At 58.2% G+C, this 22463-nt stretch overlaps 1 protein-coding gene across 1 annotated transcript in view; it reads right to left on the bottom strand.

Annotated features, from left to right (window-relative positions):
• The window catches only part of NAV1 (neuron navigator 1), a 197015-nt gene that overhangs the window by 137606 nt on the left and 36946 nt on the right, over window positions 1-22463 (bottom strand). The window contains 1 exon segment of the mRNA XM_070384624.1: window positions 1271-2016. Within this exon segment, the coding sequence (XP_070240725.1) occupies window positions 1271-1986 (716 nt within the window). The 5' untranslated portion in view covers window positions 1987-2016.

Raw genomic sequence — 22463 nt, 5'->3', positions numbered from 1 at the left:
CCAGAAGCTCACGGGGGCGGGGGGGCATGCGGGCCACGCCGGGGTGCCCCCAGGGGCGGGGTCCCCACGGGACACTTGCTGGTGGATAATCTGAGCCTCTTCGGTTGCTGGAAAGTTCTTGCTAACTTGTAGACACTGTGACACGGACTTAGCGCTTTGGAGCCGCACCAGGTGCGTCTAATTCGTCACACACATGACAAGCCTGCACGTTCCTCAGAGCAGCCCTCGCTCGCCTCGCCACCCTTCTCCAGGGCAGACTGCTTCCTCGCCGGCACACCCTTCAGGGCCTCTTTGGGTCCCTATCACCCTGGTAGCCTTCCTCTCAGTGTGCTTTCCTTGCACCAATGCCCTTCTAGACCGTGGAGTCCGTAACTGAGTGCAGCGCCCTGCAGAAGGCTGGGTATGAGGTGAGAGGGGCGTACCCCTGTCCCGGCCCATGTCTGTTACGTGGAGCAGGGGAGCCCAAGACCTTCCAGGGGTCAAGCCACACTTCTGGCTTCACATGAATGTGCGCTCACCTCCTCCACCCCAGCTGCTCCCACCCGGGGGACCCAGCATCCAGGGGGCTTCTCGACCCAAACTGGGGGGGAGCTCGTCCTGGAATCAGCCCAGAGGAAAACCCCAGGAAGTCCGCTTAGTCAGGGAAAGCACTTCATTTGCATTCAAGCATCTCGAAACCGTGCCAGACTTGGTAATCAGAACACTGCTTATTTAATAGTGGCCGTTTCAGACAAGAGGTATATGTTATTGTTAAGGACGGACAGAAGACGGAAGCACGTCTCTGAGCTCCACTTGCAGCATCTGAAGAGAGCGGGCAGCTTGGCTTGTTGGCTGTGCTGGGGTGAAGGGTGGCTCGGCCCCCACTGAAGGTGCCAACCACATCAAAGCTGGCCCCCTGGGGATGCACACGGGCAGCTTGGGAAGCGTAGAGAGCGGGCAGCCTGGGGGCTCCTGGGGGTCCGCGGGGATTTCACGACCATGGAGGGAAGGCCTTGCTCAGCGGCGGCTGGCCCAGATGAGTCGGGTCAGGCTGTAGCTGGCTGCATGAGCCGCGCAACACCCTGACACCTGTCCTTGAAGAAGTGAGCATGCTGCGGGCACCTCTCCGGGCCTGTGTCTCGTGGCGTGCTCAGAGTTGGGTCTTGGCGCCCCCTTAGGGTCCCACCCCCACCCCCACGCTCCCCTCCACCTTCCGTTCTCTCCACCAGCCCCTCCCCTCCACGGGCCCCCAAGTCCAGGCTCCATCCCCCCGCTGCCCCCCACAGCTTACCTGTACCGGAAAGGGGCCACAGTGGCCGTGACAGGCTGGCCATGCGTGTGGGCTGAGCCAAAGCTGACGGCCCCCAGGGCCGGGCGTGGGCTCTGCACGGGGCTGCAGGACGGGGAGGGAGGCCCCGAAGCCATCTGCAGTTCAGGCTCCAAAGGCCTAGGCACCCCGGAACTTGTGCCGGGAACGTCTCTCTGATCTTTCCCTGGGTGGTTGGAGGGCTTTTGAGCTTCAGGAGTCCCTGGTATCTGAGTGTCTCCATGGGAGCTGGCCCGGGAGGGGCTCCTGCCGCGGGTCTGGCGGGTCACGGTCCCCTCCTGGGCCCCCCTCTTCTGCCCTGGGGTGCCCCGTGTCTCTCCAGCTCTTCTCGATCTGGGCCGGCTGGCCAGGGCCACCTTGGGGGCCGCGCGGGGGCTGCTCCAGGGGGAGCCAGTGGGAGCTCCCACCCCCTCAGACAGCTCCCTCGGTGCCCCCGTGGCCTTGGGGGAGCCTCTCCCCCAGGGGGCCTTAGGGGACGAGCCCCTGGAAGGGCCGCTGGCCTTGCCCAGTCTTGGGGAGACTGCCCGCTGGGGGCTCAGGGCCAGGCCGGCCTGGCGCGGCCGCAGCTGGGGTGATGCCACTGGGGTCTGGGTCCTGCTCTGCGAGGCAGCGCGGGGCACGGGGATGGCGGAGGTGTGCTGGGGGCGGCCCGCGGCGCTCAGGCTGGCTGTCCTGTCCATGGCCGGCGGGCCTGCGGCAGGGCTACTGAGCTGTGGAGAGAGGACGGGAGACCGTTAGGCCCTGTCCTGGGGGCACCGGCGCCCCTCGGTCGTGTCCTGGCTGCCCACCCGGCTCAGGGAGGACCCTCTGCCTCTTGCAAATTCAGGAGAAAGTGCCATGCACTGAGATGTGCTGTGTGATTGGGTGGTTTACGCTTGTCCCGGTGCCTGTCCACAGATGGGGCAGGCACTCCCCGCCTCAGTCTCTTCTCGAATCCAGAATGCTCTGCCCCCGGGGAACCAACTCCCTGCCCCCGGCTGGCTCCTGCTGTGGCCTCTCTGCCTGACACCCACCTTCCCTTGGACACGGCCGTGGAGTATTAGCTCCAGATTTTACTGGCCCGCCGGCAGGCAGCCCCTGCAAGTCACAGCCTGCCCGCACCTGTCCTGGCCAGGCTCCTGCCGTCCGGCTTGCACCTGCCTGGCATCACTGCCCTTCTCCCGGCTCCTTCCTGCTGTGCCCACCCACGTATCCCTGGAGATATGGGCACCCAGCCCACAGCCTTCTTCTCTAGCCCTTTCCCTACCCACCTCCTGCCCCAGGCAACCGTTCCTCCGCCCACTCCTCTGGCCTCAGAGACGAGGGTCCCACCCTGAGATAAAGGCGGAGCCCTCTAGGCAGCCCCTGCCACCAGCACCTGTCCTTTTCTCCTGGACCTCGATCTGTGAGTCACCCCCTCTCTCCCGTATCCTCCCCAGCATGCTATGAATGAACTAATAGATCAATTAATCACTTTCATTTCAAAGGAAATTTGAAGTCGGCTACGAAGACACACAGTCAACTTCAGAGGAAAGGCGCGGTGTGGAAAGTGAATCACGCAACAATTAGCAGAAGCCAGGCATGGATGCTCCCGCAACTCTGTTGTGGGAAAAGCCTTTATAGCATTGCACCGAAGGCAGGGATCCTGAAGGAAGACGCTGAGAGGTTGGAGCGCGCAGAATTAAAGTCCCTGGGGGACAGGAAAGCGCTTGCCCAGGTTCAGGCCACCAGTATACTGCAAGCACACTCGCCACCCGGTGAGGCCCAGGGGGCTCTACCACATGGATCAAGAGCAACACCCCCTGGAAGCAGCGGCCAAAAGCTCGAACAAGACGTTCGTGAAGGCATACGGTTAGCCGGAACACAGCAAAAACCAAGGGCTTCATGAGAATCGAAGAGACGCAATTAAGTCAGTTAACATCGGCTACTATCAAGGTTACTATCTCCTGGAAAATTGTGATTTCTAGTCGTGGTATGAGGGCAGAGCCCTGGCACACGGCCATGGGAATGGCCCCAGACGCAGAAATGTATCCTGGGGATGATCACAGATGTGGCCTGAGCTGCTGAACTTGGCCACAGGCACAGGGCTGAGCCACACCCTGACCAGCAGAGGCAACGGGCTGACCACCCCTGCGCAGGGCCCCGGACCCCTGAGCACCGCAGCCACGGCTCAGACCTCAGCGTCTGAGCTTCAGTCCCGCACAGGCAGGCCCAGCGTCACGTGGCTTGTGCCAAGACACAGCGGGGAGACAGCAGGGCCTGGTGCCCCCAATCACGCCCCATACTCTCCTCCTCGAGGGACTCGAGACTGGGCAGGGGGTTCCCAGGGCTGAGGACAGGCCTGCGATAACGGTTTACTAAACGTTTCCCTTTCCTGGCCAGCCTCTAAACTCTGTCAGCCTGTCAGGACAGAGGTGACCGGAGACCCGAGCTGTGGGCAGACTGCAGGACAGGATCTCGGGCCACCCCCACCCCCTTGGCCTCCATACCCGGCTTTGGGCTCCAGCAAACCAGACGGAACAGTCAACTGAGTCTGGCCCCAGCGGAGAAGGCTGTGCCCCGCTCAGAGGACATGTGGTTCCCACTGGGGGGCTGTTTCCCTGGCCTCTGAGAGAGAGGCCCCTGAGCACAGCCGCCCCGAGCCACAGCTGAGGGTGTGTGTGTGTCGGGGGTGGCACGTCCCACTGACCCGGTCCCCACAGACGGCTCTACTGCCAGGACCCTCGGCTCCTTTTCAACCAATCAGCCAAAAGAAATGACTTTGTGCCAGTGAAAATCCATGACTTAAAACTGCCCCACCAATCCGGGGGGCAGAGGTGCTGAGCCAGCGGGGGCCCACGGACAGCCCCAGCACTCGCAGCCCCGCACCAAGACCCCATAGGGAGGCTCCCAGCAGCGGCAGCCCTGCAGATGGGTGCCGGGAGCCTGAGTCATGAGGCTGCAGGTGCCAGGCCCTGGGAGGGGCCCACGACCGACCGCCCTGCTTCACCCTATCCCTCCTCCCTCCTGCGTCACGCCCTCTGTGTTGGTTGGTTGCCAGAGGCCTGGCTTCCAGAGGGGATGCACAGCAGATGTGAGAGGAGCCTGGGGGAGGCACGCCCAAGGCCCCTGGGAACTGGAGCCGCACGGTCCCACGCCCGCCCCAGCCACGAGCCGGCCCACCACGTCCCGGCCAACCTCCCCCTCCCACTCTGCTCTCAGCCCCAGGCCCAGGGCTGCCTGTCCAGTCAGGCGGATGCAGGCGACGTCACCCAACACGCCCACTTACTGCTCCAGGCCCCGAGGTCCAGGGCCACCAGGCTGGGGCAGGCGGGGTCTGGGGGACTCCGGGCCTCTCTGAAAGCCCACCACTGGAGACCCTGCACCCGCAGTGTGGGCTGGTACTGGTGTGAACACCAGCGACACCGAGGCCTTTGGAGGGGCAGGACACAAACCCACCAGGGAGACCCCCCTGCGAGGTGCCGTCAGGCCTCCTGCCAAGGCACGAGGCCTTGGGCCGTTACCCAAGCAGAGACCTCGAGGGGACGGCGAAGGCAGGTGTGGGGTGTTGGTGGCGGCCCAGGATTAGTCCTGTGCCTGGACTCCAGTGCTGTTCATGCACAGGCCTCAGCAGCGCCATCTGGGAGGTGGGGCAAAGTCGGGGGTGGGGAGTCAGGCTCCAGGCCGCTGTCCTCCAGAGTAGTCGGGGCGGGGGGGCACCGGCCACCCTGTGCAGAGCATGTCCCAGGCCCCCTCTGGGCCATACTGACCACGCTCCGGTCACTCCTGCTGATGACGCCCCCACGTCGGGACCATCCCCTTCCCAGCAGCAGCACATCCGTGCAGGAGTCACGCACAGAGGAGGGGCCAGGGCTGCAGGAGAGGTTCCCCTCCTCCATGAATCCCCCCAACCCGGTCTCACAGGTCGGCCCCAGAGCCGTGAGGTTCCCAGAGCTCGGCGCCCCAGGGCCCACCAGGCCCAGCAGGCTGGCCAGCGAGCTTGCAGGAGACCCACGTTGGTGGGAGCAGGGGGACCCGCTCTTCCTGTCTCACTACTTGGGGGCAGACCCTGGAGAAGCCGCCACCGCCCTGCCCAGGCTCAGGGCCCCACCACTGTCCACTCCTCCTGGCACAGGGGCTCCAGGCAGGGTCCCCCCAAGACGGCTAGCTCAGGAGCTGGACCAGGGCTGCCCAACCAGCAGAGCAGAGGCTCCCAGGCCAGCCGAGGGCGCGGATGGAGAGCAGGAAGGTGCGCTTTCGCACTCTCAGATCAGAAACCCACAGCCACACAGATCACAGATCACTCACCCTGGGCAACAGCTTGAACTTGTGATAACTGTTTTGGAGTGTTGTTCAGGGTCTGGTTCTGCTATTTATAAACTGTGTGGCTTTGGGAAAGTCACTTAAGCTCTCCAAACTTTGGTTGTTTCATCTGAAAAATGGCGGGGGCGGGGGGGTGAGGGGTGGGGACCGACATCACTGAGCTGCTATAAAAATGAAATGAGATAATGCGTGTCTTAGCACATTCTGGCAGCTTTCATGGCATATCATAGATGGGGGTGGGGTGGTGGTGGGGGTTGGGTGGTGGGGTGGGTGGGGCTTATTCCTCGTGGTTCTGGAGGCTGGAAGTTCAAGGTCAAGGAGCCAGCAGATCCGGCATCTGGTGGGGCCTTTGTTTCCAGCTCATGGACGGCATCTTCTCACTATGTCCTCTTATGGAGGGTGGGGTGAGGGGGCTCTCGAGGGTCTCTTTCCGGGGACACTGATCCCATTCATGACCTAACCACATACCAAGGACTCCAGCTCTTCCCACCATCACTTGAGGCTAGGATTTCAACATAAGAACTTGGGGACATAAGCATTCAGTCTAAAGCAGAGTGAAAAACACTTCATGTGGTAGCCCGAGGGGAGTGCTTTTAAAAGGTTAGTTCTTATAACAAAAGTAACATGCTCATTAGAAAAAACTTGGAAAAACCTACAAAAATACAAAGAGGAAAATGTCTATCCCCTACAGGCCTTCTGCTGTTGTTCAGCGGCTCAGTCCTGTCCGAGTCTTTGCAGCCCCATGGACTGCAGCACACCAGGCTTCCCTGCCCATTCCTGTCTCTGTGTGCCTTACCAGCAGACACTGACCTTCTTACACGTCTTGATTTCTTCCAGGCTCCTTACAATTCACGCTTATACCCATAGACATCGTAAAATTGTGATGATACTATACATACATTTTACATCTTTTCACTTACTATGTAGTAAGCATTTTTACTTTCCATTTAAAAACCTTCAGACATTTTCAGAAACATTGTTGTGAATCACTGATAAACTTCTGTGACTGCATTAGACAAAACTGGCTCATCACCCACTGTCACTAACCCTTTGGAGGTTTCCAGTTTCCTACCATTTTGTGTAAGACTGTGATGAACACCCAGGCCAGCTCTGCTGGGGCCTCGGATGACAGCTTCTGGCTGCACTTCTGGAAAGGGGATTACCAGGTCCAAGGTGGGGTCGCAGGAGAACTCAGTCACACGCTGCAGATGCTGTTCTGAAAGCCACATCCAGCCTGTCTCCCCAGTCTGACTCTCAGCACCCTTCCCCCAGATCCTGGTGCAACCGTGGTGGGGGGGGTGGGTGCAGTCTCTGGGGGGCCCGGAGCTTCAACCACGTTCAGGTAGTCAGGCCAAGCAGAGGGGCAGAGCTGGAGGCAAAAACGTGGGGGCAGACCGTGCGGGCAGTCTGCTCTGCCTGCCCCCTGAACAGTGCTGGGCCTCGGGGGTTTGGGTCTGAGGCTGGGAGGGGCCTTCCTCCCTTGGGGAGTACCAGCGACTGGGCCCGTCTGGTGCGCTGGGGGCGGGGGTGGGGAGAGCGCTGAGGGCAGCCCGCAGGCGGCAGGGCAGGCCGGGCAGGCCTGCTCTCCCCAAGGTCTGGTCCGCTGCTCCTTGGTGCCCTGTCCGGCCCAGGCCCCCCCTTTCTTTTCAGTCCCTCCCGTTTCTGAGATTGCCCTCCAACTTCTCATCCGGGTGGTTTTCGATCTGAGCCCCATGGTAACCGCCTGTCAGGCCCTTGGATGGGCAGGTGGAGAAGCCAGAGCGAGCTCCAGGCCGAGGGCCCAGGCTTCCTAACTTCCTCCCCACACCGCTCTTTCCCTCGAGCAGTGACTGGAAAACCCTCCATCACCCGCTGCCTTCTGCAATGCCCACAGAAAGGTGCTCACGGGCCCCGCCCACCCCACGTAAACGAATGCCTGTGACTCTCCTCCTGGGACCTGAGGGAACGTCCCCGAGAAGACCCTCCAGCCGCACATGCTGACATCGGCCTCGTGACTTGTTGTCTCCTAGGTTCTGGTCCACGCTGTTTGTGACCTCTCTGGGGACCCTGAGAGCAAGCAAGTGACCACTGCGTGGATGTCCCAGAACACAAGGTCTCACCACCTCCTCCAACCACCACCTAACTTCTTGTTCTCTCTCTTTTGGCAATACTTGTTGTCATGGAGATTCTAATGAATGTAGGAAGCTTGTTACTTGGCAACGAGATGCTGGAGTTACAGGATTGGCTGCTGAGGTCTGAAGGCGCAGCAAGGATGCTGAGGGAAGGTGGGGGACGTTGAGAAACACCCTGGGGGAGCACCAGGCACAGGGAGGGAGCAGACGAAGGACCAGGTGGCGAGGAAGAGCGAACATGGAACATTCCAGGGCTGGGCCATGCTGTGTGCTTGCTCTGATGCCCTCAGTAAAAGCAAGACAAAACAAACACACAGTAATGTATTTTCATAGCTGTATTTACACTGCGGCAGGATGGATGGGGATTTCAACAAAGAGAAGGTCCTAAGTATCAGAGCGGGGAAATGCCGCAGGAAGGCTCTGTGGTGCAGCGGAAAGGGCAGGGCTTGCGGTCGAAAACTTGGATGTGAAGCTCAACCCCACCCATTCCTCTGCTGAGCTTCAGTTTCCTCATCTATGAAACGGGAACAGCAGCCTGACCTCCAGGGCCAGCTTGATGAGCGCTGACCAGCGGGAGTGGGCGCGTGGGCAGTGGTCTCACACGTGGCTTCTGCAGGGGCCTTTTGTGACCAACTGCTCCTTGTTATCTTAATCACTAGCATCATGACCAGAACTGAAAGCGTGAGACATGGAGAGGAGACAGCCTAGCTCACTCCCATCCAGACTCACAGGCCTACTGTCTGAGTGCCAGCCTCTCTAGGGGCCAGCTGTCCACGCCTGAAACGGTCTGTTCCTCAGGGCGCCATCAGGAGGACAGATCCCAGCAGGTTCATGAGACGCTGTGCCCGTCCTGAGTGCCCAGTGGGTGCCCCAGACGCCCTAAAAGCCAGGGCAGCACTCCTGACTCCACGCCCAGCTCTGTCCTCGGGGGTGGAGACCACGGCCGCAGAGTTTCAGTCGTCCTTCCAGGAAGGACGGCTCAAGGGTGCTGGGCACCCTCCCTAGCACCTGGGTCACACGTGGCCCCGGAGCGGTGAGAGCGGGCGAGTGCAGGCACTCGGCAGACAAAGCAATCAGCGAGTTCCCGAGCGATGACCGGCGTCCTCTGCCGGCCCCGGGGTGGCCGCGGCGGCCCAGGGAGCACGGACCCTGCTGCCCCTGCATGCGCACTGCGAGGCGGAGGGCCAGGTGGGGCTCCCTCTCAGACAGGACTCCCTCTCAGACAGGACTCTCAGGATGGTCTGCGGCGACCCCAAGGTACAGGAGAGGGACTCAGGGGGCGGGTCACCTGGGCCGGTGGAGCCTTAAAAGTTCTAGAGATTCCAGGTGACCAGCCTGACCCCACTGCTGCCATCTGCTCCTCCTGGCCCCTCCTGTCCTCAGAGAGCAATGTGACAGCTGAGGACAGACCGGCTCACCAGCTGCACGTCGAACTGACCAGAGGTGGGCAGACAGCGTCTCAGGCAGATGCTGCTTCATTCAGCGCCTCTCTGGCTGCAGCTCGCCAGCCCCCGCACTCTGAAGCCCTCCGTGCTTTCCAGCCTGACTTCTAACGATGCCCGCTCTGAGGGTCCCACATCCGCTGGGCCTGGGCCAGGCTTGCCCCCTCAGTGGGGGCCGGGCCAGAGGGCAGTGCCTGGGCTCGGGAGACCTGGCCACGGGCCCACGCCTGAGGCTTCTAAGCAATTTCATGGCAACAAAAGATAATTCAGAAAAGGGTTAACTGCGGCACGGAGAGCACAGAGCAGCCTTGGGTCTGACGGCGTCCCGTCGTTTTTCTCCCGCGCGGAGAGGAAACACGGAGAAGAGGGGTCACCGAGGCAAGAAGAGATCCGGGGAGTGGCCCTCGGAGACCCTTCCCTCGGCGGGGAGGGGAGGGCTGGCGTGAGCCCCAGATGGGGTGGGGGGCACTTGGTACCCGAGCTGGGTGGCACTCTGTCGTCCAAAGGGCAGGGGTCCCACTGCAGCTGCTGTGAGTGGTTGGGAAGTGGTGTGGGCCTTCCCACTTTAGCTTCAAGTTGATCTGTTTGAAGTCTTGGCTCTCCATGTAGGATTTTTTATCAACAATGTGTTTCCCTGCTTCACTCCCTGGGGCTGGGTGGGGTCGGTGACCATGACCACCGGGGCTTCAGTCTGTCGAGGACAGGGAGCGCGGAGGGTGCTGGGGGCCTGAGAGCCTAACAAGAGGGAAGGAAGAAGCAGGCTTGAGGACTCACTTCTGCAGAGGCCCTGGGAGGGCTGGGCCTCCCGCGAGGTGGGGGAAATGATGCTTCAGAGCCAGACTTGAGGTCAGGACCACGGGAGCTGGGGGGTGGTCTTCTCAGGACAATGTGGCTCCAGAGGCCCTGCCGCGGGTGGGCTCTCTGCTCCCCAACCAGGAAGCAGGGGTCGACTCCGAAACCTGCGAGCCTCACTATTCTTGAATTTCCTGACTCATCTTTGTCCACTTTTTTGGTCCCTCCCTCCACCGTTTATAAAACATAGTTCATATTTTGAAGTAGTTTCAGATTTACTGAGAAGCTGCAGAGATACGACAAAGTCTCCATGCCCTCTGGCCCAGCTGCCCTCGTGCTGAAGTCTTGTATAACCAGGTACCTTTGTGAAAGGGAAAAACTTGACATCGGCTCGTAACTGCTCAGTGAAGTACAGACTCTTCTCAGAGTTCACCAGTCTCTCCACCCACGTCTTTTTCTGTGTTCCAGGCGCCCCACTGCACTTAGCTTCCCTTAGCTTTTAAAATTTAAATTTCCTTTTGCAAACTCCGGTCTGTCTGCACTGTGCTCCAAGGCATCTGGGCTGCTGTCACTCAATTCTGAGCAGGTCACGGGCCGCAGGAAGAGCAAGGGATGTGCAGTATTTACAACAGCCAGGTCAGGGAAGCAGCCTGGGGGTCCACTGATAGAGGGGTGGATAAAGGAGACGGGACACACACACAATGGACTATTACTCAGCCATAAAGAAGAATGAAATGATGCCATTTGCAGAGACATGGATGGATGATGCAGAGACTGTCATATAGAGTGAAGTAAGTCAGAAAGAGAAAAATATCTTAGATTAATGCATATATGTGGGATCTAGAAAAATGGTACAGATGAACCTATATGCAAAGCAGAAACAGAGACACAGACACAGAGAACAAACATTTAGATACCAAGCAGAGAAAGAGGGGGTGGCACGGATGAACTGGGAGCCTGGGATTGACACACATATATATATATATAAAACTGGTACTATGCATAAAATAGATAGGCTTCCCAGTGGCACAGCGGTAAAGAATCCGCCTGCCAATGAAGGAGATGCAGGAGATGTGGGTTCGATCCCTGGGTCAGGAAGATCCCCTGGGGAAGGAAATGGCAACCTGCTCCAGCATTCTTGCTGGGAGAATTCCAGGCACAGAGGAGCCTGGAGGGCTGCAGTCCACAGGGTCACAGAAAGTCAGACATGACTGAGTACACACGCACAGAAGCAGAAAACAGGTAACCACGGAGACCTGCCGTGAGCACGGGAGCTCTGCTCAGCGCTCTGTGCTGACAGAGAGGGGTCTGTACAGCAGGAACTAACGCAGCACTGCCAAGCAGCTAAAATCCAGTAATAATAACAAAAAGGAGCAAGGGACGGTCTCCCCCCTGGAGCTTTCCTCTTTGGAGTCAGAGGTCATTCCATATTGCTAAGACTTTTAGAGGTGACCATGGGGTCTCAGTCCCCAAGAGCCACAGGATGAGGGGACCACAGTCACAGATGACCAGATGCTCCCCCCTCAGGGCACACAGCCTGGCTGGAGCCACCCCCTTGGTCTGGAGCCCAGGGTTGGCCTGAAGCAGAACTCAGCTTGTCTCTGAGCACAGAAGGTTTGGCGATGGGCAGAACCAAGAGGGAGCAGAGAGGGGCCTGCATCTCCGCAGAATTGTTTCCAAACAGAGTGTTAACGTTTTCCCTCTCAGGGTCTCCCTGGCGATGACTGTGATGCTGAAAATGCACTAAAGCTCTCTCCTTGTTTACAGCACACGCCCATCCTCCCTCTGCCCTCAGCCCAGTCTCTTGCTGAGCAGTCACACAAGTGGCCCTGAATAGCGGTCACAGCCAGGGAGCCTGCCCGAGGCCCCAGCTCACGGGAGAGCACCGCGTTCTGAGAGACGCAGGTTTGGGGAGAGAAGCCTAGAAGCTCACTTTGTGCTCTGTGCCCCTTGTCGCAACGTGCAGGCTGAGGCGGGCTGGCTTACGGACTCTGCATACACATCCTCTGCTCTCCGTTCCCACTGAACACGGCCTTGGGAAAGGAGCCCCCTTCCGGCCAGAGGGACTGGGCTGCACGTGAAGATGAGGCAACTTTCAAGGGGCCCTGCACGTGGGACCCAAGAGCACTGTGACATTGTCTTCCCAGAAGCCCCCACCCAGGGAGCACGCTCCTGGAGGCCCCAGGGCAGGCAGGAGGCTGCCGGCTGGCGCAGAGAGCCTCGCACTCTCCTTGTGGTTGAGGGAGCCACCAAAGCCCCGATGCCAAGAGCGGGCGCAGACGGTCTTCTCAGGGGCAGAGCCCGCCTGCTTCTGATGCCCCACATGACGACGGCCACCAGTCCCAGGGACACCACAGGCACGACTACCTCCAGGGGCTCTGCCGGCCCCAGGATGAGCCCCAGAGAGACACCGCACCTCCCGCCTTCCCGTCACCGAGCCGGGGGAGCGCACGGAGCCAGCCTCCTGACGGCAGGTGCCCGCCCTCACCCGTGGCCTTTGCTTCTGCCACCCCAACACTCAGCGAACTTGGAGTTTGGGTCCCGGGTCACAGAGCTGCAGTCAGGCCCCCGATTCCAGGCCAAGGACGTCCAGTCAGCTCCGTGGTTCCTGCGGGCTTTTCCTGGTCCCGCACCCTGTGCCAGGGCCCCAGTTCTGGCCACTTGTTTATCAGAAGGATGGAGGCCTGGTCCCCTGCCCCACTGCTGCCCACTCAGCATGTCCTCACTGAGGGCAGAGGGCCTGGCTGAACCCACTTTGACTGCGACCCCTTCGTGCAATTAAACCAAGCCCCCGGGGCCCACAAGAGCCCCAACTCACTCCCGCTGCCTGCTGGCCATGCCTCCGGCCTGTCCCCGCCGCACAGCGTCCTGTCTTCCTCCAGCTGGCCTCTCCACACCCTCTTGTTTGTCCCGGGCGTCGAACCATCCAGGAGCCCCCGGGGGCCCCGGCAGCACCCCACTGCTGGCTCTCAGTGCCCATGGCTCCTGGAGAAGGCGGCCCTGCCCTGCTCTGCGCTCCAGCGCCCGGTGCTGGTGGAACAGAGATGCCCAGGGCCCGGCGGGCTGGGCCCTGCTCCTTGTCCAGACCACGCGGCGGCGGTCTCCTGGGCCCAGGAAGCTGGGTCAGGGGAGATGCCTCCCCGCCCCAGGCCGGGGGTGCCACGGGAGGCAGGAAATGAGAGGCAGCTGTGGAGGATGCAGGCCGGGAAGCGTCCCCACAGCGCTGGCAGCAGGTGGGGCGCGGGCACAACCTCCCAAGCTACAGGGAGGGGAGGGCCCTGCGGGAAGGGGTCTCAGTATTGTCCCCTTGGGCTCAGCTGGAGGCCCCTGGGGCACGTTGGTGGTTGTATGAGAGGCTGTGGTCTGCATGGAGGCTCACCCAGAAGCTCCAGGCTAAGGACTGGGTGTGTGTGTTGGAAGGGGGAAGGTGGGTTGTGGGGCCAACCCCGGGGGTCTGGGCAGCAGGCGGGCTGTGGGGGTTCGCACTGCCTCCTCATCATCCCTTCCGCACCCTTCCTCTTATCACAGACCCCTTCCCCAGGGGGCACGGCCTTCAATCCCACCTGCAGCCTCAGAATGATGGGAAAGGACCCTCAGCACCAGCCCAGCCCTGGGGGGTGTGGGCCACTGGACTAGGCCTACCATTCGGAGGAGGAAGAGCAAGGGCCCCGCCCCCGGCTCCCAGCACAGCACTTACACGAGCCCAGCTTGGCCTCACACAACCTGGGAAGCAGACACCGTCACCCTCCTTCACAGCAGAAGCAACCCGGGTCCCCAGCTGTGTGGTGGGCCCAGGGCCACTCCTGGCTGGCCTCACGGTGAGCCTGGGGCGTGGGGGCCACCCTCTCCCGGGGCCTCCCTGGGGGGAGCAGAGCAGAGACCTCACCCTTTGCCGTGCTGACTGCACACACGGTGCTCCCTCCCCGACCCAGGCAGTCTCCCGGAGAAGGAGCAGAGACCCGCCATCCCAGGCCTGCCCCCTGTGCTCGCCTCAACCTCGGGGGCAGGGACGGGGCAGGGGCCCCGGGAAGAGCCCGACCCCCCTGAGGCCCCTGCGGGCCAGGCGCTGCTGCTTTCAGCAGGCTCCGTGCTGGACAGCTCCCGGGCTGCAGCCCAGGCGGGCACCGCGTCCTGTTGGGGTGGGGGGCCCTGTGTGGCTGCCTCGCCCACCACCGCCCCATCCTCCCACCTCTCCTGCCACCGGGGCGTCACAGACACGATCCGGTTCCCAGCCTCCCACCCAGTCCCCTCCCTGTGGGAACCCAGAGCCCCAGCCATCCTCTGAGGGCAGGCGGGCCATCCTCAGTGAGTCTGACCACAGACCTCTTCACAGCTGGCTCTGGGGGCCCCTCCCACCTCCTGCCAGACCCCGTGCAGCCTGAGTGTGCTCACGTCCCTCCGCTCCAGCAGCCGCCTCCTTCCCCTTCTCCTGGTCATCCTGAGAGCCCCAACCTTGCAAACAGGGCCCCTGAGGCACAGGGCAGACCGGCCGACACAACACCTCCTCAGCACGGGGCCAGGGTGGCTGCCGGGAAGGGCCTTTAGAGCCGCTGCTGGGGCCAGAGGTGTGGTCCTGTCTCGCAGGCAGACCAGGCTCCCGGGCTCTCAGCTGCGGCTTCCCCGGCACCTGTGCACTTGGTCTCTTCGCCCACCTGCTCTGGGGGTGGTTCCCTACACTGACCCCCGGGGCCAAGAGTCAGTCTGAACACCTGCTCATAGCTCCTGTCCATCCCGTGTGCCTCCACCGGCCCCGCTGGGCGGGAGCAGAGGCAGGAGGGGCAGGGCTGGAGTGGGGGAGCCTGTGCGCCCGTGGGAGCCCCAGTCTGATGGGGGAGGAGACCCCATGCCAGGCTCAGCGACCCCGCCCCTCTACTTCGGCTGCAGCCCCTACTCAGCCCTGGAGACCCAAATTTCCACTTTCCGAGGGACGGTTTGGGTTTGGAGATGCATTCGCTGAGGTGTCCGTGCACCGAGAACCCTGGTGATGGGAAGGAGGGGGTGATTGAGGGGTGTGGCCCCAAGCTGAGAAGGGCCGCCTCCAGGAATGACAGACCAGCAGGGCCCAGTCACCCCGGGATGCACCCTGGGGCTGCAGGTGTGGCTCTGATGGAGGAACAGCCCCGAGGCTGCTGCCCCGTCTGCAGGGAGCCTCCGTCTGGCCCACAAGGCCTGGCTCAAACCCACCTCACATCCTCGGGACACAACCACCTGCCTCGTCCTGCCGCTCTTCCGGACTCAGCCCTCAGAGCAGGAGTGTAGCACCACCTCCTCCAGGAAGGCCTCCGTCACCGCCTCCTCCAGGAAGGCCTCCCGTCATTCAGTTCCTGATGCCCACTCACTCACTGTTGACCCTTCAGTGCCACTAAAGGGTCAAGCGAACGAGATGTGGTCTGCAGAGCCCAGTGGTCAGCACACCTGCTGTGTGTTCCAGGGAAGCCCTTACCCACTGTTTCATTGATTTCATCACCAGCCAAGGGGCTGAGTCAGAAGCTCTGCAGACCCACTCCAGGCCTGGTGGTGGTTTTGCCCGCAAGGCGGGCAGCACCCTCACCTCATGCCTCCTCTGCCCCTGGGGGCAGGAGCTCAGTGCATCCAGGGCGTCTCCACTGTGCCCACCTGCAGCTTGCCCCAGACCTAAGCAGGCCGTGTCCCTCGGGAAGGGGGCCAGCAGGGGCTATAGCCAGGAGCTCGGGGATGGTGCGGTCACCGCAAACTTCCTACCTCCTGACTCAGCTGTCTCACTGCCCAGACTCCCCTGGGGGCTGGGGTGGGTGCTGAGAGCGATGAGCAGGAAGGGGATTCTCGGCCAGAGGGGAGTGCGGAGATCGGGTCGGGCTGTGGGTCTCCTGCCCAGAGGCCTGCACCAGGGGGCTGAGCTGTGGAGACCTGCACGCACCTGCACGCACCCGCACACACAAGCACACACATCCGCACGCAGCCGCACATGCGTGCACACGCTTGCACGCGGGCACACACACCTGCACACACCCACACACACCTGCACGTGCAACCTTCCCCAGCAACACCCAAGCTCCCCACACCCGCCCTCTGCCAGGCCTGCTCTGCCCCTCCCTGGGTGGGGGCACCCAGCTGTGATGGAGCCCGGGGCAGGGCCCCACTCAGGGGGGCTATGCAGACAAGCACCCCACTCCTCGCTGCCTGAAAAAGGTCTCGGGGGCACACTGCCCCTTTCGGGTCCAACCTGCCCTTGCTGCTGAGGGTAACACACCAGCTTCAAGCCCAGGCGACTCCTGGTGCACGAGAGGAGACATCGAGGGCAGAGCAGGGAGAAGCCAACACCCTGACTCACACGGAGGCAAAGGAGACAGCAGGCTGGGTCCTCGTCCTCAAGCCTGGGAGCTCAGCCTCAGTCCTCTCAGAGCGGGTTCGCCCCCATGAGAAGTGATGAAGGAGGAGAAAGGGGCGCCAGGTGAGGGAGACAGGAGGCCGTGCAGACGGTCCCTGTGGGTCACGGGTGCGGCCTGTGACCTCCTCGCTGCAGAGGTCCCCGCTCAGAGGGACCGTTGGACCGCCTCCAGCTGTACCAGACCAGAGGGCCTGGCCTGCCTCACCGCCCTCCCCGGCACCTGGAGCCCGGCCGTGCACTGACTGCAGTGTGGTGAGAGGCCTGGTCGACTGATGATGAGCCCAAGGCCCGGCGCAGGCGCAGCTCTGACCGATGCTCCGGCCTGGCCACCCGCCTGCCACCCGAGTGGAATGGCCACCCGCACCTGCGGGCCATACCCGGCTCGCCACGTGGCCACTACCGCTGTGTCAGAGAGACACGGCCCGGGCCTCCAGGACCAGGAAGGAAGGGACGCGCAGAACTTCCTGAAGGGCTGGGACTGTCCCAAACCACGCTTGTCACGGCACTTAAACGACAGCTTCCGTCTGTGAAAGCTCACTGGATTTTCATTTCACGCACCTTGTACCTCAGTAAACCAGCACACACAGCAGGTCAGCAGAGCCTCAGTCCTGGGGAGGTCTTCGGCTGGGCCTCGAGGAGGTAGGCACCCAGGTGCAGGCCCTCCTCAGCCTGGACTGCTGATGCTGCCTTGGCACTTACTAACCGGGCCTCCAGTCTCAGCTTCCGAGACGCTGGCATCCTCCTGACGGGGCGGCCCAGGGAGAAGCTGTCCTTAGTGGTGAGCCCAGAGCAGGGGCTCTGGCAACAACAACAATGCTTCCTTCCTTGTTTTACAGGCTTTCCACACAGTAACTCACTTAACATCACAGCAACTGTATGACATACTAAATATTATTAGCCCCATTCTATGGATGACATTCTACGGCAGCTGTGCGGTGCAGGAGCAGCGGAGCAGAGATACCCCGCGTCCAAGGTCAGGAGCAGCAGAGAGGATACACTCCCCGTCCAAGGCCGGGAGCGGCAGCCATGATGAGATACCCCTCGTCCAAGGTAAGAAAACCCCACTAAGACGGTAGGCGCTGAGAGAGGGCATCAGAGGGCAGACAGACAGAAACCACAATCACAGACAACTAGTCAATCTGATCACATGGACCACAGCCTTGTCTAACTCAATGAAACTAAGCCATGTCATGTGGGGCCACCCAAGACGGGCGGGTCATGGTGGAGAGGACTGATAGAATGTGGTCCACTGGAGAAGGGAATGGCAAACCACTTCAGTATTCTTGCCTTAAGAACCCCATGAACAGTATGAAAAGGCAAAAAGATAGGACACTGAAAGTTGAATTCCCCAGGTCGGTAGGTGCCCAATATGCTACTGGAGACCAGTGGAGAAATAACTCCAGAAAGAATGAAGGGGTGGAGCCAAAGCAAGAACAACACCCAGTTGTGGATGTGACTGGTCATAGAAGCAAGGTCCGATGCTGTAAAGAGCAATATTGCATAGGAACCTAGAATGTCAGGTCCATGAATCAAGGCAAATTGGAAGTGGTCAAACAGGAGATGGCAAGAGTGAATGTCGACATTCTAGGAATCGGCAAACTAAAATGGACTGGAATAGGTGAATTTAACTCAGATGACCATTATATCTATTACTGAGGGCAAGAATCCCTTAGAAGAAATGGAGTAGCCATCATGGTCAACAAAAGAGTCCTAAATGCAGTACTCGGATGCAATCTCAAAAACGACAGAATGATCTCTGTTCGTTTCCAAGGCAAACCATTCAATATCACAGTATCCAAGCCTGTGCCCCAACCAGTAACACTGAAGAAGCTGAAGTTGAACGGTTCTATGAAGACCTGTAAGACCTTTTAGAACTAACACCCAAAAAAGATGTCCTTTTCATTATAGGAGACTGGAATGCAAAAGTAGGAAGTCAAGAAACACCTGGAGTATCAGGCAAATTTGGCCTTGGAGTATGGAATGAAGCAGGGCAAAGGCTAATAGAGTATTGCCAAGAGAATGCACTGGTCATAGCAAACACCCTCTTCCAATAATACAAGAGAAGATTCTACACAGGGACATCACCAGACGGCCAACACTGAAATCAGATTGATTATATTCTTTGCAGCCAAAGATGGAGAAGCTCTATACAGTCAGCAAAAACAAGACTGGGAGCTGACTGTGGCTCAGATCATGAACTCCTTATTGCCAAATTCAGACTTAAATTGAAGAAAGTAGGGAAAACCACTAGACCATTCAAGTATGACCTAACCCTAGCCCCCACCCTCACCCTCACCCACACCCTAACCCTTATGATTATCGGTGGAAGTAAGAAATAGATTTAAAGGACTAGATCTGACAGACAGAGTGCCTGATGAACTATGGACGGGGGTTCGTGACACTGTACAGGAGACAGGGATCAAGACCATCCCCAAGAAAAAGAAATGCAAAAAAGCAAAATGGCTGTCTGAGGAGGCCTTACAAATAGCTGTGAAAAGAACACAAGCCAAAAGCAAAGGAGAAAAGGAAAGATATAAGCATCTGAATGCAGAGTTCCAAAGAATAGAAAGAGAGATAAGAAAGCCTTCCTCAGTGATCAACGCAAAGAAATAGGAAAACAATAGAATGGGAACAACTAGAGCTCTCTTCAAGAAAATTAGAGATACCAAGGGAACATTTCATGCAAAGATGGGCTTGATAAAGGACAAAAATGGTATGGACCTAACAGAAGCAGAAGATATTAAGAAAAGGTGGCAAGAATACACAGAAGAACTGTACAAAAAAGATCTTCACGACCCAAATAATCACAATAATGTGATCACTCACCTAGAGCCAGACATCCTGGAATGGGAAGTCAAGTGGGCCTTAGAAAGCATCACTACGAACAAAGCTAGTGGAGGTGATGGAATTCCAGTTGAGCTATTTCAAATCCTGAAAGATTTGAAAGGGCTGCACTCAATATGCCAGCAAATTTGGAAAACTCAGCAGTGGCCACAAGACTGGAAAAGGTCAGTTTTTATTCCAATCCTAAGAAAGGCAATGCCAAAGAATGTTCATACTATCGCACAATTGCACTCATCCCACACACTAGTAAAGTAATGCTTAAAATTCTCCAAGCCAGGCTTCAGCAATATGTGAACCGTGAACTTCCAGATGTTCAAGCTGGTTTTAGAAAAGGCAGAGGAACCAGAGATCAAATTGCCAACATCTTCTGGATCATCAAAAAAGCAAGAGAGTTCCAGAAAAACATCTATTTCTGCTTTATTGACTATGCCAAAGCCTTTGACTGTGTGGATCACAATAAACTGTGGAAAATTCTGAAAGAGATGGGAATACCAGACCACCTGACCTGCCTCTTGAGAAACCTATATGCAAGTCAGGAAGCAACAGTTAGAAACGGACATGGAACAACAGACTGGTTTCAAATAGGAAAAGGAGTACGTCAAGGCTGTATATTGTCACCCTGCTTATTTAATTCATATGCAGAGTACCTCATGAGAAACGCTGGGCTGGAAGAAGCACAAGCTGGAATCAAGATTGCCAGGAGAAATATCAATAACCTCAGATATGCAGATGACACCACCCTTATGGCAGAAAGCGAAGAAGAACTAAAGAGCCTCTTGATGAAAGTGAAAGAAGAGAGTGAAAAAGTTGGCTTAAAACTCAACATTCAGAAAACTAAGATCATGGTATCCGATCCCATCACTTCATGGCAAATAGATGGGGAAAAAGTGGCTGACTATTTTTCTGGGCTCCAAAATCACTGCAGATGGTGATTGCAGCCATGAAATTAAAAGATGCTTACTACTTGGAAGGAAAGTTATGACCAACCTAGACAGCATATTGAAAAGCAGAGACATTACTTTGCCAACAAAGGTCCATCTAATCAAGGCTATGGTTTTCCCATTAGTCATGTAGGGATGTGAGAGTTGGACTATAAAGAAAGCTGAGCACTGAAGAATTGATGCTTTTGAACTGTGGTGTTGGAGAAGACTCTTGAGAGTCCCTTGGACAGCAAGGAGATCCAACCAGTCTATCCTAAAGATCAGCCCTGGGTGTTCATCAGAAGGACTGATGTTGAAGCTGAAACTCCAATCCTTTGGCTACCTGATGCGAAGAGGTGACTCATTTGAAAAGACCCTGATGCTGGGAAAGATTGAAGGCGCGAGGAGAAGGGGATGACAAAGGATGAGATCGTTGGATGGCATCACCAACTCAATGGACATGAGTGAGTAAACTCCAGGAGTTGGTGATGGACAGGGAGGCCTGGTGTGCTGTGGTTTATGGGTCTCAAAGAGTTGGACATGACTGAGCCACTGAACTGAACTGAGCCAATGGATGACTATTTCTCTCTCCTTATTGGAAAGTGGGAATTCTCAACCTTTTCCTGTCCAGGTCTCTCGAGTGTGCACACAGAAGGAGAACTGATAGGTCAAACGGCTTCGCTGTATTTAACTTTTTGAGAAATGGCCAAACTGTTCTCCAGAGTCACTGCACGATTCTCACTCCCACCAGCCATGTATGAGGGTTCCAACTTTCCCACACTCTTGTCAAGCCTGTCATTTTCTGTCTTTTTGATAACAGCCATCCTCACAGCTGTGAAGCAATAGCTCATGGTTTTGATTTGCATTTCCCCAATGACTAATTGGAGAAGGAAATGGCAACCCACTCCAGTGTTCTTGCCTGGAGAATCCCAGGGACTGGGGAGCCTGGTGGGCTGCCGTCTATGGGATCACACAGAGTCAGACACGACTGAAGCGACTTAGCAGCAGATGACTAATGAGGTTGAGCCTCTTTTCATTTGCTTGTTGGTCATCTGTGTGTCTTCTCCAGAGGAACGTCTGTTTAAATCTTTTGCCCATTTTAAACTTGTTGTCTTCTTTATTGTTAAGTGTAAGAGTTCTTTATGTATTCTGAAAACTGGGCTCTTATCAGATATATAATTCACAAACATTTTCCCTATCCTGTGGGCTGTCCTTTCTTTCTGGAGAGTGTACTTTGAAACACAAAAGTTTTAAATTTTGATCAAGTCCAGTGTATCGATGTTTCCCTTTGGTGCGTGTGATGGAAGAGCGTTTCAGAGCCTTTTCCATGTTAACACAGATGGAGATTCCAGAAGGCAGATGAGCGACTGCATTTCCAAACCATATCTGACCTCAGGAGCCCAGCCGCAAGCCTCCGTCAGAGGCACAAGCAGGACTGGAAGCCCGGGACTCCCTCTGAGATGCACAGCTCCCAGGCTCTCAATGCTCTGTAGAAACGCCATCGGCAAAAGACAAGACATCACAATTTTAAATCCTCACACCGGGAATGTCCAGCCCAGGGCCCTAGCTCAGGGACGACGCGCCGAGAAGCTGCTCAGACCTCGAGGGGTGGGGACAGAAGACCAGCGCCTTGTCGACAGCCCCAGTGGGGACCCGGGTCAGGGAGTGCCATCTCATCAGCTGGGCTGGGGGCGGGGGCAGCACCTCAGTCAGCTGCTTTCAAAGTGAGGACGGGCCTGCTTCTCAGGCTTTCCAGCTCCACCCTGTGCAGAAGCAAGGGCTCCACTCCCCAACCCCGGGGCTCTGGGGTCTGGGCTCCCTGCCAGCGGCCAAGAGCTTCCTAGGGCCCCTCCATCGCTGTCTGCACCCGACGCTCCAGGCCCTTCTCTTTGATGACTCAGGAGCAGACCAGCCATCTGTGCGGAAGGTCCAGGATCCGAGCTCGGAAGGGTGTCTGAGCAGTCCCAGCTGTCAGCCGACCCAGGGTAAGCCCAGGCAGCTTCTGTGGACGTGGGGCGACTCCAGAGGCCGTCCAGAAGGGGTCTCGGCGGGTGGCCAGGGGCTCTGCTTCCCACAAGCTCGTCCTGCCCTGGAGCTCCATCTCTGAGCTCAGTCTACCCAGCTCGCAGCAAGAGACCAGCGCCCGGAGATTATTCAGACTGTTTATTCCTCGACTTTCAGAGCTTGCACACACATCCCAGGCAATCCCTCAGTCACACTGGACCAGAGGGAACGTGGTTCTTTCTGATTCATGCTTTCCTGAACAGACAACCGTCCCGGAGACAGTAGGGAGTCAGCACTCAGACCCTCTGTCTTCAGTCAGGTCATCTCTCCCTCTGCATTCAGCTCCATCGTGTGAGGACCAACCGAGGTGGGTGGCCCCCTTCATCCACGGGGTCA

The sequence above is a fragment of the Bos mutus genome, chromosome 16 (genome assembly GCF_027580195.1).
Source record: "Bos mutus isolate GX-2022 chromosome 16, NWIPB_WYAK_1.1, whole genome shotgun sequence".
Taxonomy (NCBI): domain Eukaryota; kingdom Metazoa; phylum Chordata; class Mammalia; order Artiodactyla; family Bovidae; genus Bos; species Bos mutus.
Note: the sequence above shows the minus strand (reverse complement) of the source record. Positions and strands in the feature narration are given on the sequence as shown.